This window comes from Macaca thibetana, chromosome 16 (genome assembly GCF_024542745.1).
Source record: "Macaca thibetana thibetana isolate TM-01 chromosome 16, ASM2454274v1, whole genome shotgun sequence".
Classification (NCBI taxonomy): domain Eukaryota; kingdom Metazoa; phylum Chordata; class Mammalia; order Primates; family Cercopithecidae; genus Macaca; species Macaca thibetana.
Window position 1 is genome coordinate 55,493,513 of NC_065593.1, and position 17,063 is coordinate 55,510,575.

Below are 17,063 nucleotides of genomic sequence, written 5' to 3' on the forward strand. Positions count from 1 at the left end.
TTTCTACTTGTTGGCTACACAGTATAAATGTTCAAAGAAACAGAATCATTAGACTCTTTCTGCACTAGATCTCAGTTCTGAAAACTAGTAAAAACATTCTACAAGAATAACTTAGAACATATGGAATCATCTCTTTATCCCTGCTTTTACCCAAAATACACTTAACAATATTTTCATGTCTTGATGAAAAAATACAAATTAACAAGATAGTGAACTACCACATTTTAAAATATTTTCCCAATTAAAATTCTGCTTTTAATGGACATGGCCTTTGTATCTTTGAGATAAAAAGTATGCTATTGCCATTTCAAGGTGTATAAAACTCAGGTGATGAGGGTCTCTGTCATTTTCTCTTAATCCAATTCCAAACTCGACCTTTACCCAGTGAACAGGTGTGTGCCGTGCCTGTAATTTATCAGAGTGACTGACCAGGCAGAAAGGCTACCAACAATAGAAGGCTAATAGAATCCAAGCACTTAGTGCCTAGAAAGCAGTTCTTATCCCCACCATAATAAATGCACTTTTATCTTCCAGTAGCAATTTAAAGATAAAGAATGATGGGGATGAGGGGAGTAATATATTCATATTCCACTTTTTTTTTTTTGGATGCTATTTTTACACTAATAGTCTGCCAGAAGCTGGTATGTTATACATTCCTTTCTCAGATATTCTGTTGCTCACATTCCAATCCAACAAATGATATGGATATGAAAACACTCATGACAGCATTTCCACTGGGCAAATAAAGTCACTTCACACAGATAAATTAAATCAATCTTCAAGAAGAAAGTGATAAATGAACAGTGCACTTCTTTGTATGCAATATAGAAACTCCAATGTATAACCTGCATTTGTCTTTTTGGATCAAACTTATTTAATTTAAAAACATGCCAGGCATCCATTTATTAGGTATGAAGATGTACTAACTGGGTAATGCGACAGCACAATAAAAAGGAACGCCAGCTAATGTTAGAACAATGCACACAGTCTAATAGATCATTATTATTCAGCAGGGTAAATCTGACCCATAGTGATCTTTAGAGTCAGGTGAACTTTCTAAACATGCCCTATAGAAAAACATTCTTACAGAAATAAATAAACAAAATGGAGTCACTACTAGTATTACTACTGTCAGGGGAAATTTCTAAATATGCCCCATAGAAAAGCATTTTTCAATAAATAAATAACAAAATGGAGCCACCACAAGTCTTACTTCAATGATTTCCCCATAAAATTAAAATGTAATTTTAAAAGTTTTAGTATTACAAAAGTTTTTCAGAAAATTTATCTGTTCATTTTTAAAGAAAAAGACAAAAATACTTTAATGGGTCTGAAAAATAATTTCAAAACTATTGAAAAGAGATTCTTCACTGCATTAATTTTTTTAATAATACAAGACTTTATAACATTTTCCTTTTTAAACTTACCCATCTGCTCCACAATCTCTGGAGGAAATACTCGGGAAGCAAATGCTCGTCGGAAAATATCGGAAAATTCCTTGTCTAGACCTCCTATTCCCATCTTTTCAAAGTTCCAGTCAGGATTGATAATTGATTGGCGATTTTCCTTGGTTTTAGCTTTGCCTATGTCAAACGAATATTATATAATGTGAAACAAGGACTTTATCACTAAGTTTAAAAAGACAGAACTCCCTGAACATCCTAAATGAGTAAAGAAAAGCTACCATTACATATACAAAAATGAACAATATAATCTTAGCTGATTTTACAGACAGAAAGGTAAGTTTTGCTATGCTATCTACTTTGTCTGATCTCCATATATGGTAACACGCTGTCAAAATGACTAGCTAAACTTATGCTATAGTCTATTTCTATCAGTCCACAAAATTTGGTTTTATTAACCTTCAATCTAACCAAATTAACTAACTTGGTTGATCAGAAGAAACACCATGTGCATATCTGATGAAGACAACACTAGCTGGCAGAAATGCAACTGAAATTTTGCAGTCGCTGAAGTCTCCTAACTCAAGTGTATTTTAAAATACATATATTTATCCAGATTATGCTTATACAGGTAATTGGGCATATATATAATCCCTCAGCCTAACGAGATGCACTAAACAAGTTTGATGTCTTCCTTGCTTTCTCTTCACTTGCACACAAAAGTCTGAAATCATCCTAAAGACTTCAGTGATTACAAAACTCATGTTTAAATATTCTCTCACAGGACAAAAATTATCTAACTTAAATGTCAGAGTGCCACCTAAAGTAACTTAAGAGAACCACATTTACTATTTCAAACAAAGAATAAATTAAGTACCTTAGTATGCTCTATTATAAACAAAAAGTAAAGTAATAATATAGTTTTTATAAAACCAGGGAAGAAAATGTCACATTAAAGTTTATCCTAAGAAATGCTAAATATTTGAGGTGATATGTTAATTAGCCTGATTTGATCATTCTACAATGTATACATGTATTAAAACATTAAATTGTACCCTATAAATATATACAATTATTATTTGTCAATTAAAAATAAAGTAACACTTTTAAAAAGTTTGTACTAGATGATAATTCTATGGTTACAGATTTGAGGTCTTAATATTTCCTTTGGAAAGTGATCAAAAATATTTTTTCTTACACTCTACTGCCCTCTTGTGGGCAAAATTTACTGCATGCCAATTACACAATTTTTTCCCACGGATTATTTAGAAATACCTATTTTGTATCAAAGTTACGCAGCTTCCTTGGGATAGCTTAATAAAAGGCACACAAAAATAAAATACAAAGAAATCACTTCATAAATGTACTAGATAAATAATAGGAAAATACATCCTACATCCATAAAATGACATACAGGCATTAAAAATCATGTTATAGATGTGTATTTAAGATGTTTGAAACAAAATAAGCAAATTACAAAACTACAAAAAAGCAAATTACAAAACTATGAAAACAGAACCAAACTTTAGAGCGTGTAAATTGTTTTCGAGTGCCTAACCATATCTTATAAATAAAATATTTTATATTAACAAAAAACCGTAAGGGGGAATGGTAATGTGCAGACCAGGAAATAAAGGCCACACACTCGAAGACTCTTAAGTGACCCTAGACATGATGGTGTGTAACCAATGAAAACCCTCTCCTCTCTAGTGGGGTAGATATCAACATAGTTAAATCAACCAAAAATAAGAATTACTGCCCAGTTAATGGCACTTTATTCTGGTGAGTTACTATTCTCAGAGAACAAGCTGCATTGTTTTAATATGACAAAAGTTGGGCTACAGTACAAGAGTAGGACTGAACCATGAATCTGCTGGGAAGACTTGACCTGCACATTCATCACTGAATCACTAAAAGAAATGATGATGCTATCTCATTTAACACAAAACCAAGTAAGGGGTGTTCTACAAAATAACTGACCAGTTCTCAAAGTCATAAAAGACAAAGTCTGAGGAACTGTCAGTGACTGAAGAAAACTCAAAACACAGAACAACTAAATGCAATATGGGATCCTAAACTGGATCTTGGAACAGAAAAGGACACAATGGAAAAACTGGTGAAATCTCAATAAAATCTGTAATTTAGTTAGCGGAAATGAAACCATATTCATTTCTTACCATTGTATTTTTGATAATGTCAAATAAGACATTAACATCAGGGTATAAGCTGGTAAAGGGCATACAGAAATTCTCTAAGCTATTTCTGCAAATTTTCTGTAAGCCTAAAATTATCTCAAAATTAAAAGTTAAAAAATTAATTTGTTTCTTATTTTAGTGCTATTTCTAGGAAATTAAAAATTACCCATGTGGCTCACATTCTGTTTCTATTGGACAAAGCTGATCCAGATGAATGTTTTAAACTTTTTCATCAGCAAACCTGACCTACAGGAAATATCCCATGCTTCTGTGATAAACTCTCTCAAGACAGATGCTCCTCCTTCCTTTCCCCATTTGGAAATCACTGTAGTTGAGTTACATATAGAAACAGGCCCACTTCATTTCAAATCTTCTAAAAACTGTAAATCTTACCAATAAGATTGAGCGATGAATTTTCTGCTTTTTCAAATGCAACTTGACTGTTTCCAACAACCAATCCTACTTCAATCTGTATAGAAAGACAATAATTAGGAGTCTAATAGTAAACTTTCGGACTTCTCAAAGCAAGGCCAAAAGTGAGGGGGAAATGAGGTCTCTCTGGGCAAAGCAAACCTTCCAGACTATCATCTGAGCTACTTTTACTTTACTCATAACTTTCTTCTACAATTCTTATATGCCTCATTTCCATGCCTGTATCTTTCCAATAATGCGTTTCTTACTATTTACAATAAATATCTGCATTCATGCAAATTATATGTACATATATGTCTACATTTTACATTACTATTAGGTCTGCAAATAAGTACATTTTAAGTTATATTTTAATAACAATGCTGGCTATGAAAGCAATTTTCCCCCTACTATCTCAAAAGGGTACACAATATGAAAAAAATCACTAAGCAACAGATAGGAAAATTATAATCAATCTGCACAAATTACATTATAGGATGATCTAGTAAAGATTATCAGAAATAAAACCTACCTTCTGCCTTTTCCCTGTTGCAGGCTCTCCCTTCAGGATGCTAGGATCCATGGCTTCAATATCCTTCACCAGTAAGCCAAAAAGCTTTTCATTGAAGCTAAAGACAAGCTATGTAGAAAAGAGTTAAGGGGAGAAAAATCACTTCATAATATAATGGTTTCTTAGATCATCACCAATGTTTTTCAAATGCAGAAAACCAGTTTTCTCTTATATACTCCTCTCCAATCTGCTCCTCAAGCACACTCATAGCCAATGAAGAAAACGGAATTAGCGCTTACAATCAGTGTTTACAAAATGACTACAAAACTCAAGTTTAAAATTTATTTCATGTGGATAAAAAATATCTAATTTAAATGTCAGAGTGCCACCTAAAGTAATTCAAGAGTACCACATTTACTATTTCTAACAAAGAATAAAGTATCTTAGTATTTAATTCAAATGCTACAGGCAGTTATATAATATTCACAAACACTCTTGGAAGCAGAAACTATGACTCCGTTTTACTAGTGAGGAAGCTGAGATACAGAAAGAGGCTACGCAACAAGGCTCAGAGTCACAGTAAATGAGAACACCAGGAGTCAAACCTGGGTCTGTGACTCTACAATTCATGCTTTCCTATCACCAGTACAAAATGCTTGCCCTACAAGTGCAGACACAGCTTCTGAGTGCTCAATTACTCATTCACCAAATATTTGCTGAGTCCCTTCTAAAAGTCTGGTCTTCTTCTATGTGCTGGGGTATAATGGTAAATATTACAGGTTGGGCTGTCCGTCAATCCTGCTATACTACCAGATACCACAAATGAGAAGAAACAGTAAGGACAGTGATCTGGAGTAAGATATTTACTTCCTCTCTGAATTATGAAAGATTCTCGTTCACGGATTTACCGACTTCTACATGCTACTGAGTTTTAAATTATTATAAATACCAAAGCATTTCCTATTAAACATTCTCCTAAACATTTTCCATTAGGATACTAAAGCTAAAAACAAAGGTAAAAACCATCAAGTTTAGCTAGGCAATCTGAGCACAATTTTAGTCATCCAATACACAACAGTACTGCAATGGCTCTCTGGTAAAGTGTCCTGGTCTACTATCATCAGAGACTTAACTGTACATGGTATTCCTGTCTTATTTTCTGTTTTCCTCAACTAGAAAGTAAGTTCTATGACAGTAGGGTTTACATCTATTTTGTTCACTGCCGATCTGCAGTGTCTAAAACAGTGGCTAGTACTAGGTACTATCAAATATGTATTTATTAATTCTTATCTCAACTATGTTCCTTAGCTGTGTAGCCATGGGCATACAATTTACCTTCTTTAGATCTTAAATTCCTCATTTGGCCAGGTGTGGTGGCTCACACCTGTAATCCCAGCACTTTGGGAGGCCAAGGTGGGAGGATCACTTGAGGTCAGGAGTTTGAAACCAGCCTGGCCAACATGGCAAAACTCTATCTCTACTAAAAATAAAAAAAAATAAAATAAAAAAAGGCCAGGCATGGTGGCTTATGCCTGTAATCCCAGCACTTTGGGAGGTCAAAGCGGGTGGATCACCTGAGGTCAGGAGTTTGAGACCAGCCTGACTAACATGATGAAACCCCATCTCTACTAAAAGAACAAAATTAGCCAGGTGTGGTGGTGCATGCCTGTAATCCCAGCTACTCGGGAGGCTGAGACAGGAGAATCACTTAAACCCAGGTGGCAGAGGTTGCAGTGAGCCGAGATCGCGCCATTGCACTCCAGCCTGGGCAACAAGAGCAAAACTCTGTCTCAAAAAATACATATATTTGCTGGGCGTGGTGGCGCACACCTGTTATCCCAGCTACTCACAAGGCAGAGGCAGGAAAATCACTTGAACCAGGAAACAGAGGTTGCAGTGAGCTGAGATGGCGCCACTGCACTCCAGCCTGGGTGACAGGGTAACACACTATCTCAAAAAATAAATGAATAAATAAATTTTAAAAAATAAAAAAATAAAATTCCTCATTTGTAAATGTGGAGTTAGATAAGGTAATCTCTTGAGGTTCATTCCAATTCTAGTACTCTTTTTAAAATAATGCACTATATCCTTTTCCTACCTAGCAGGAATTCAATTTTCTTAAGATTCTCAAATAAGCCCATAACCAAAATAAGAACTTTTTTTTTTTTTGAGACAAGGTCTCGATCTGTCACCTAGGCTGGAGTGCCATCGCACAATCATGGCTCACTGCAGCCTCAACCTCCCAGACTCAAGCAATCCTCCCACCTCAGCCTCTTGAGTAGCTGAGACCACTACACCCAGCTATTTTTGTAAAAAATTTTTGTAGAGACAGGGTCTCACTATGTTGCCCAAGCTGGTCTTGAGCTCCTGGGCTCAAGTGATCCTCCCACCTCAGTCTCCCAAAGTGTTGGGATTCCAGTCGTGAGCCACTATGTCTGGCCAAGAGCTATGTTTTCTACAGAACTATATTAGTGAAAGAGACAGACATTCCAGAGGCAAAACAAATGTCCTATGATATAAAAAGAAATTTCAGATATATATGTCTGCAGGGTTCCCAAATTTGCTGAGGGAAAAGCTGCTGTAATTATACATGACATTATAATCTAAAAGCTACTTTAGAATTTTTCTGAACAGACTCCTTGAAGTTCAGTAAATACATTTCCCTCACTTTTTATCACTCACCTTGGATATACCAGTTGATACGCAAAGCTCCTCTCACTTTTTAAAAGGTAGAATTAATTTTGGACAACTGCAGAAATTAGAATACCTATAAAGTTAAAGGAATGGAAGAAAATTTAAAACTACCTGTTGTCCCACTGAGAAGGCCTGGTTGTTGAATTGCTGAATAAATTCTGCTGCCATCTTGTCAGTGTCATAAGGGTTGGAATCAATGCTTTTTTTCTGCAGGAAATCAATCTCGATGGTCATTGTGCCAATACACTGTTTGGCTTTGTCAAATGTATACAAGGAGACTAGGGGAAAAAAAGAAGCATTTTTAAAAAAATCACAGGAGTACCAAATACCTGTTGTGTTTCTAGTAACTAAAAGTTTCACATAAATGAATCATAATAAAACTACTTCACCAAAAATGGGACTTAAACGGCCTTCACCGGAGGGACACACAGGTACAGATTTAAAAAATAATAACCACTAGAGATTTTCTTCCCCATCTGAATGAATTAGAAATATTGAATGGCAGGCCGGGCATGGTGGCTCACGCCTGTAATCCCAGCACTTTGGGAAGGCGGATCATGAGATCAGGAGATTGAGACCATCGTGGCTAACATGGTGAAACCCTCTCTCTACTAAAAATACAAAAAAAATTAGCCGGGCGTGGTGGCGGGCGCCTGTAGTCCCAGCTACTCGGGAGGCTGAGGCAGGAGAATGGCGTGAACCCAGGAGGCGGAGCTTGCAGTGAGCCGAGATCACGCCACTGCACTCCAGCCTGGGTGACAGAGCGAGACTCCGTCTCAACAACAACAACAACAACAACAACAAAAGAAATACTGAACGCAGTCTGTTGTTATCCCTCATCCCACTCTCGTTAGGATCACAATCCTCCCTACATGGCCTCCGCATCTTTCTCCTCATTCAATGCAGTACAGTATGGCATGCCCTGACACAGGTGCCATAACATGCTATTTCCAAATAAGATTTTTGTTTGACACAAGAAAACAGCTAAGGTGGAATGTGGATGAATTCCTCTGGCCTAGGAAAGTAGGATGCAAGGCAAAAAAAGAAGCTTGAAAAACAATGTTTACTAGGGGAATTTGCTCTAGAGCAAGTTAGACTTTGACATTTCTTTTTTATTTCTTTTTTACTACTACAAAATGTTGCCTGAGCACCTGCTACATCTAGGGAACTATAATAAGTTCCACATGCGTGGCATGTAGATAAGGGCAAGGACCAGGTTTTTAACTCCTCTTCATATTAACAGCATCTCATAGTTTCTTTCAGGTGCTTAATATATTTATGAACTGTTTAAATGAAACAACAATAACAGAAAACCCATGGTCTCCATGCTAATAATGAAGGAGGCAATAAACCACACATACAAAGCCTTGGGTAAGAAAACTCCTGTTCAAGCCACATAAAAAGTTCTAAAATGACTTTTAGGTTACAGTGTAATAAATTTAAATATTAAAGTGTTACACATGATTTTATATCATGTAATAACTGTTCAACCAAAAACCTTGAATTGTACAACTACAACAGAGTTTACGTATATTTTTAGAAAAATATGTGTTAAAACAAATTTTGCTAGTTACAGATAATTACAAAGAAGCATTTCCCTAGGAAAAAGACTTGATTCTTAAATCAGCTCAAAAGTATACTTATAAATGCCAGTTTATAAACAACCTTTTAAAGCAAAATATATTACAGTGCTATATACTGTAGTGGTACTATTAGGAAAGAGTAGAGTAAGCTACCCAGAAAAGTTCAAGAGGATTTTTGCATTTGAGTTTCCCCAAATAGGGCAACTTGATTATGTGCCGTAAGAAAGAGTCTATCGCTACTCTTCAATAAGGCTTGACACACACACACACACACACATTTATTTTCCCTTTAGGTTCCCTGAAGATAATTGTCCTAAAATTTGCCAGTGTCCCCTTAAGGATACAGTAGCAGCTCTCTTAAGCAACTTCCACTGAGCTGACTCATCAGAAAGCTGACCAACTTTTATCCCTCCAATATATACCCATCAGCCTATGGTTTGCCTAATGCTCAGAGCTTGTAGACGGAGCTGCTACACATCATGGGTCAGCCAAGTTCATTCTGGAATCTGTCTGTGCTAGTTACGCTTGTTACAGTTAATTATGATATATAATTAAATAGTGTAAAAACTTCTGAAGGTCTGGTTGTTGAACTGTTATTACAATGACTTTGACATTCTAGAATAGATACTATAAATCTAAGTTGAAAGCTTTGGGAAATTTTTTTAAATGAAGAGTTTCTTCTAGAAAAAAAATACTGCTAACTAGGTATGAGCATTAAAATCAGAAAAGGTTGGGAGTGAACTCTACAAAAATCCAAGAGGTTTTGGCACTCTCGGATGCTCTACAAAGTCTAAGTTCTCCAGCCATTTCAAAGAAATCCACCTGGAAATTACGGGTGAAGTGTATGCACAAAAGATAATACAGCACTCCAATCCATGGACCAAACCTCCAAGAAAAGGCCTTTAACCAACTTTTCACTTAACTACCAGTCCAAGTCACATGGGGTAAGTGAGCTTCTGCAGTTCTCACCACAAAAGCAGGTAATAAAAAAGACTTTTTTCACACTTGCTTTGAACAACAGGCATGGAACTTTTGTGAGCTACTGAGGTCAAATAGCAAGAGGTAAGCAAAAAAAGTCACTGTGCAGTATTAAATGTCTTTTGCAAAGATTCTAGTGAATTACAAACAAAGCTGCTCTCTTCAAAGGGACTTTGAGTATGTGTGTTTCAACAGATTCTGCTAGCAATCAGAAGAATCCAAGTAAATAATTTAAGTTCTCTGTGCCTTGATTTGTCACATCTATAAATCAATACTGAACTAGATAAGTCTTTATGGTCATTTCATACTCTAAATTCTGTTCTAAACTTATTTCTTATATTCTAGCCACTTGAGTTATATACAAGGATTTTCTGTAAACTCTTATTTTATGTTTGAAACAGAGTCTTGCTCTGTCACCCAGGCTGAAGTGCAATGGCACGATCTCAACTCACTGTAACCTCCACCTCCTGGGTTCAAGTGATTCTCATGCCTCAGCTTCCCAAGTAGCTGGGATTACAGGCACATGCCACCATGCCCAGCTAATTCTTGTATTTTTAGTAGAGACAGGGTTTCACTATGTTGGCTAGGATGGTCTCGATCTCCTGACCTCGTGATCCGCCCGCCCTGGCCTCCCAAAGTGCTGGGATTACAGGTGTGAGTCACTGCAAACGGCTGATTTTCTGTAAACTATTTAAATGAAATTGTTTGTATAATCAGATTTCTGTATTTAAAGGGGGGACATAAACATATTTTAACTACTTCAAAAGCAAAATAACAAAGCCTGAGGAAGGAACATAAAACACACTGAAGATCAAATAAGTTCAAATTTTGGCTAAAAGTTTCAGAACACTCTCCTGTCTCCAATTCTGGATGGCTTGCTCCTTCTTAACATTTCCTATAAAGTACAGGCTATATGCTGAGTAACTTTGATAGGCAAGAGAGCTTAGTTATTTCCCTCATGTAGTGAAAATATTTGTAGGTTGAAATCTTAATGTAAAAATGAATATATTGATTCAGCAATTCCATTTCTAGGTGTTTGTCCCAGAAAGATGCTAGAACATTTGTCTAAACATCTACAGGGAGGTTCACTGCAGCATTATTTATAGTACTTAAACATTGAAAAATGTTTGTATATTCATAATGTAGAATACTATACAGCAATTTTTATTAAAATTAAAACTTGGCCAGGCACGGTGGCTCACATCTGTAATCCCAGAACTTTGGGAGGCTATGGCGGGAGGATCACTTAAGTCCAGAATTTAGAGACCAGACTGGGCAACACAGTGAGACCCTGTCTCTACACAAAATAAAAAAATTAGCCAGGTACTGAGGCTGCAGTGAGCCATGACTGCATCACTGCACTCCAGCCAAGTGAGACCCTGTCAAAAAAAAAAAAAAAAAAAAAAAAACCAACTTTATGTATACTTAATAAAGATGGATGGCCTGGCCAGGCGTGGTGGCTCACACCTGTAATCCCAGCACTTTGGGAGGCTGAGGTGGGTGGATCACCAGAGGTCAGGAGTTCGAGACCAGCCTGGTCAACATGGTGAAACTCCATCTCTACTAAAAATAGAAAGTATTTGCCAGAGTGGTGGTGCATGCCTGTAAGTCCCAGCTACTCAGGTGGCTGAGGCAGGAGAATCGATTGAACCTGGGAGGAGAGGCTGTAGTGAGTCGAGATCATACCATTGCACTTCAGCCTGGGCAACAAGAGCAAATCTCCATCTCAAAAAAAGATGGATGGCCCTTGGAAACGTAATATTGAGTGACAAGTCTACAGCAGAAAGGTTTGTATAGTATAATACCATTTTGTGCATTAAAGATACCAAAACAATATCATAATGTCATAATGCATACATATGTGTGTGTATACATATATTCATGTCATCTCCATACTGAGAAATTTGAAACAGTGTATTTAAAATATTGGCCAGGCGCGGTGGCTCACACCTATAATCCAGTGGGTGGATCATTTGAGGTCAGGAGTTTGAGACCAGCCTGGCCAACATGGCAAAACCCCTTCTCTACTAAAAATACAAGAATTAGCCAGGTGTGGTGGCACATGCCTCTAATCCCAGCTACTTGGGAGGCTGAGGCAGGAGAACTGCTTGAACTGGGGAGAAGGTTGCAGTGAACTGAGATCATGCCACTGCACCCCAGCCTCAGCGACAGAGCAAGATTCCATCTCAAAAATAAATAAATAAATATATAAATATATAATTACTACTGACTGTAGTAATGTGCTGACTGTAGTTTTCAAATGCATTTTAGTTTAAGGCCAATGTTCCCAAATAGAAAAGACCAAGCTGTTACAATTTCAAGTGCTATGGGCAGCACCATGGACAGTATCCCAGGCAGCGCCAAGTCAGCACCATGGTCAGTCCCAAAGGGACTCTTGAGTCAGGGACTCTTGAGTCCTGAAGATTTTTCATCCAGGATCAAAGCAGAAGATTGAGAATGTTTTCTTATTTTATGGCTAATAATAATTTAATATAAAAGACTAATAAAGATTTTATAAGCAAAAAATAAGTTTATCCAATTCTTTGAATAAACTTGGACTTTACAATGATAGATGTATATATAGTAGTCAAAACATTAGCCTGTAACACTTAAAATATGGCACTGCCAGATGGAAAGAAGACAGACTAAATGATTCCTCCAGAAGATTCCCTCAGACTAAAATCACTGACTTGACTAAAATGTTTCACCTTACGGAACTCCCATTCCAGAATGCTTGAGCACTCCTCCTTGAAACCACACCTCCTATCCCATCTTGGTCTACATGTCTACTTAAACCGAACCAGTTTTCTACCTTTATGGCCACATCATCCACATCACTTGGGCCCCAAAACTCTACCTTCCCTCAAGCTTACTCCACTTTACTCCCACCTGATTACTGGGTTTTACAATTTTGCTTATTAAGTCTGTTTGAGCCACTTCTTTAAAGATCTGACTTTACAATCAAGATAAGCATTTCTGTTAGCAGAAGAATGCTTTTACAACTTAAACCACAAAACACATTTCTCAACTCATCAAAATTTATAACCTTGAATTTCTGTATCTTGTCGCAATAGGAAATATCTAGATTCAAAGTTTTAAGTACTCTTAGCCTCATATTTAGAAAATTTATGAAAATTAGAAACCTACGTTACATACTACCCCATTTTCTCATTAAATTTAACAAGTGTTCATACTTCCACAGAGAAAAAGCCAACTAAAAATAACTCCAATGTTAGCCGGGTGCAGTGGCTCATGCCTGTAATCCCAGCATTTCGGGAGGCTGAGGCAGGCGGATCCCGAGATCAAGAGATTGAGACCATCCTGGCCAACATGGTGAAACCCCATCTCTACTAAAAATACAAAAATTAGCCAGGTGTGGTGGCGCGTGCCTGTAGTCCCAGCTACTTGCAAGGCTGAGGCAGGAGAATTTCTGGAACCCTGGAGGCGGAGGTTGCAGTGAGCTGAGATTGCGCCACTGCACTCCAGCCTGGTAACAGAGCGAGTCTCCATCTCAAAAATAAAATAAAATAAAATAGCCCCAATGTTTAAATTCCATCTAACTTAGAAAAAATGATAAGTTGTCAGGTTCCTAAATAAGTAGGATAAAAGAAGTGTGTGTGTGTGTGTGTGTGTGTGTGTGTGTGTGTGTGTGTGTGTGTGTGTGTACAGAGAGAGACAGAGACCCAGAGAGGAAGACAGGGAGCCAGAAAGATAAAGAAAATATGACAACTGGTAAAGCTGGGTAAAGGTAGTATACAGAAATTCTTCGCATTATTTTTGCAACCTTTCTATAATTTTTTAAGTTTTAAAGACAAGCAGAAGAAAAGCTGGTTTAATTTACACTTGCGTTTTCTTTCCTTCCCCTACTGTATCCACGAAGTTGACATAAAATCATCTGACTAAAGACGACTCATACTCCATTTCTTAACTTTGCCACATTGCCTAAGAGACAATGCCAGTTTTTGCTTATTAGCTCTTTGGCTTATTATCTATTAGCAGCTTAGTCTTTCCACCCCGCCACCCCCCAAACTGGAAGTCATAAATTGCTTTCCTTGCCTTGAACTATGATGACCTTATCACACACTTCATAAAAGATATAGGAAGAGAGGTACCATAACTATTTACTTCCATTCTCATAGATCTAACCAGTATTCTGATACAATGAATGTTTAAGGTCTGATCACTAGTAATAAAAAATTGTACAGCTCTCAATATCTGTGAGAAAATAATATAAAAAATCTTTATCAGGTGGCTAAAAAATATACCTACCTTCTATTTCTTGCCCAATAGAAAGCCCAGCCCATTTTCTCTGTAAAGTAAAAGAGAAAAAAAAGATACATAAAACCAAAGCAATCAAAAGTAGACAAGAAAAAAAGAGCAATTTTAATGAATTTTCAGAACACATTCAAAGATCAAAACATGGTATGCTATTATGGTTGAACTGTGCTCTCCCCCTCCAAAGTATGTTGAAGTCTTAGCCCCTAACACCTGTGGATGTGACTTTATTTAAAAATACGATCTCTGCAAATGTAATCAAGTTAACATGAGGCCATAATGAATTAGGGTGAACCCTAAGCCAATATGACTGGTGTCCTTCTAAGAAGAAAGAGACAAAGACACATAGACAGAACACCATCATGTGATAGCAGAGGCAGAAACTGAAATGATGCAGCTACAGGCCAAGGAATACCAAAGGATTGCCGGCAACACCAGAAGCTAAGTACAGAACAGATTCTTCCCTAGAGCCTTCAGAGCGGGAATAGCTCTACTGACAGCTTGATTTCAGACTTCCAGCCTCCAGAATGGTGAGAATAAATCTCTGTTGTTTTAAGCCACCAGCAATGGTTCTCTGTTACTTACCCCAGGAAAGTAATGCATGTGCTATAGTTTATATCTGAACATCTGTTCCAAAACATGCAAAGCTTGCCTTTTGCAGTAAAGCTGGCACCACTGAGAAGGATGCTCCTTTGCACAATATGATGCTACAGAAGGTCTTCACTGTATCAGATCACACTTCAGTGTTTTAAATGTACTGCTGCAGTTAGTTTTACTGTTTGTTACAGTATCTCAAAAAGGAAGACATTTGATTCATGAAGACTCAATTAAAACTGGTCAGAAAATCTATTTTGAAACCCAATCAGAGACTGAAATCATTAGACAGTCATAGCTACTCTTTGTATACTAGCCAGAAGATTTTTAGACATTTACAGCTAGATTTTAGGCTTTCCCAAATCCCTACTGTTTATAATGGCAAGAAGTATGAAGGCAGGCCAGATTGTGTTTAGGCAGGAATTTGGGGCTTGCTTGGTATAGATTCAAAATTAGTAATTACTGATAACACTCCAAAGAACAATGAGAAAAACAATTTTGGGTTGAAAATCAACAGTTCGCCTGCTCATCCGAACACTGCAGACTCTGTAGTGGGTAATTTAGAAGATGCTGCACTGTGAATACGTGCAACAAGTGCTCTCCCTTGCAGCTTTCTTACCACATCCTGTTTCCCTCCTCTCTGCCCTTCACCTCCCCCAGAAGACCTCTTCTGTAAAACCCCACCCCACTTCCAGCCAACCTGAAATTTAGCACCATGCTCGTTAAGCTTAGACTTTAAGTCAAAAGGAAGCCACATTTAGGTTCTGTACTTCAATCCCAAAGACAGCTGATATGGTTTGGCTGTGTCCCCACCTAAATTTCATCTTTAGTTCCTATAATCCCCATGTGTCATGGGAGAGACCCAGTGGGAGGTAACTGAATCATGGGCGTGGGTTTTCCCATGCTGTCTGCATGACAGTGAATAACTCTCACGAGATCTGACGGTTTTATAAAGGGCAGTTCCCCTGCACACGCTCTCTTGTCTGCCACCATGTAAGACATGACTTTGCTCCTCCTTCGCCTTCCACCATGATTGTGAGGCCTCCACAGCCATGTGGAACAATGAGTCCATGAAATCTTGTTTATCTTTATAAATTACCCAGTCTCCGGTATTTCTTCATAGCAGTATGAAAATGGACTGATACAGCAGTCCTTAGGGATAACAACAGTAGCTATTTTATAAGGTTGTTTGGAGAATTAAAAAAGCTAACACATGCCAAAGTACTGAGAATAGAACCTGGCCTATAGTAAATGTTGGGGGAAATTTTTTTTTTTTTTATTTAAATAAAACAGAGACAAGGAGAAATGGTCACGTCTCAAGCTATTTCTAACAATCAGAATCCCAAATGGAACACTGTAAAAGCTGACGAACCCTGGAATATCCCAAATTTTTAATCTTTAGAAATAAATGTGAAAGTGGTCTGGATAATGAAGAGGTATCAGACAGACAGGTGGAATAGTAAGTGAAAATTTCCTGTAATTTTTGAGGGCTTCAAGAGATCTTCAATAGTTCCTTTTTTTCCTCTTTTTAAAGAGACAGAATCTCACTCTGTAGCCCAGGCTGGGGCATGGTGGCACAATCATAGCTCACTACAGCCTCGACTTCCTGGGCTCAAGTGATCCTCCTAACCTCAGCTTCCCAAGTAGCCTGGACTACAGGCATGTGACACTATGCCCAGCTAATTAAAAATTTTTTTTTGTAGAGACAGTGTGGGGGACAAGGGTCTCGCTATACTGGTCTGGAATTCTTGGTCTCAAGCGATCCTCCTCCACCTCCCAAAGCACTAGGATTATAAGTGTGAGGCACCTGGCCCATCTAATAATTATTTTGTTTGTTTGTTTGTTTTCTTTTTTAAACAGGGTCTCACTTTGTCACCTAGGCTAGAGTGCAGTGGCAGTATCTCATCTCACTGCAGCCTCGATTTCCCAGGCTCAAGTGATCCTCCTGCCTCAGCCCCACAAGAAATTAGGACTACAGGCAGGCACCACCACGCCCAGATAATTTTTGTACTTTTAGTAGAGACGGGGTTTCGCCATGTTGCCCACATGGTCTTGAACTGCTGGACTCAAGTGATCCACCAGCTTTGGCCTCCCAAAGTGCTGGGATTACCAGCATGAGTCATTGCAACCAGCCTAATAGTTCTTAAATGAGTGTTTGATCTCTTTCTCTAAACCTTCAGGGAAGTCTACCAATGCTCATTAGCATACTAGGAGGAGGTAGGGATTGCATTTACATTACTTAGGACTGGGGTCAGTCACCAGCCTGAGTAAAATGATAAAGGAGAAGAAGATACAGACTAGTATTTGTGGTGCTTTATATTCTGTATGATGTGCCTGGGGCAGCGCTAAACAATCTAATTCTCTGGATTCCAGAGAATCCACCAACAGTTGTAACTGTAATCACAACCCATCCAGTTGT

General features: G+C 37.7%; 1 protein-coding gene across 1 annotated transcript in view; it reads right to left on the bottom strand.

Annotated features, from left to right (window-relative positions):
- The window catches only part of NSF (N-ethylmaleimide sensitive factor, vesicle fusing ATPase), a 342,977-nt gene that overhangs the window by 112,262 nt on the left and 213,652 nt on the right, over nucleotides 1-17,063 (bottom strand). Inside the window, exons 5-9 of the mRNA XM_050763710.1 lie at nucleotides 14,045-14,084; nucleotides 7,326-7,492; nucleotides 4,542-4,649; nucleotides 3,992-4,067; nucleotides 1,428-1,583 (exon numbers count right to left, since the gene is read on the bottom strand). Coding sequence (XP_050619667.1) covers nucleotides 1,428-1,583; nucleotides 3,992-4,067; nucleotides 4,542-4,649; nucleotides 7,326-7,492; nucleotides 14,045-14,084 — 547 coding nt within the window. The remainder of the gene's footprint in view (nucleotides 1-1,427; nucleotides 1,584-3,991; nucleotides 4,068-4,541; nucleotides 4,650-7,325; nucleotides 7,493-14,044; nucleotides 14,085-17,063) is intronic.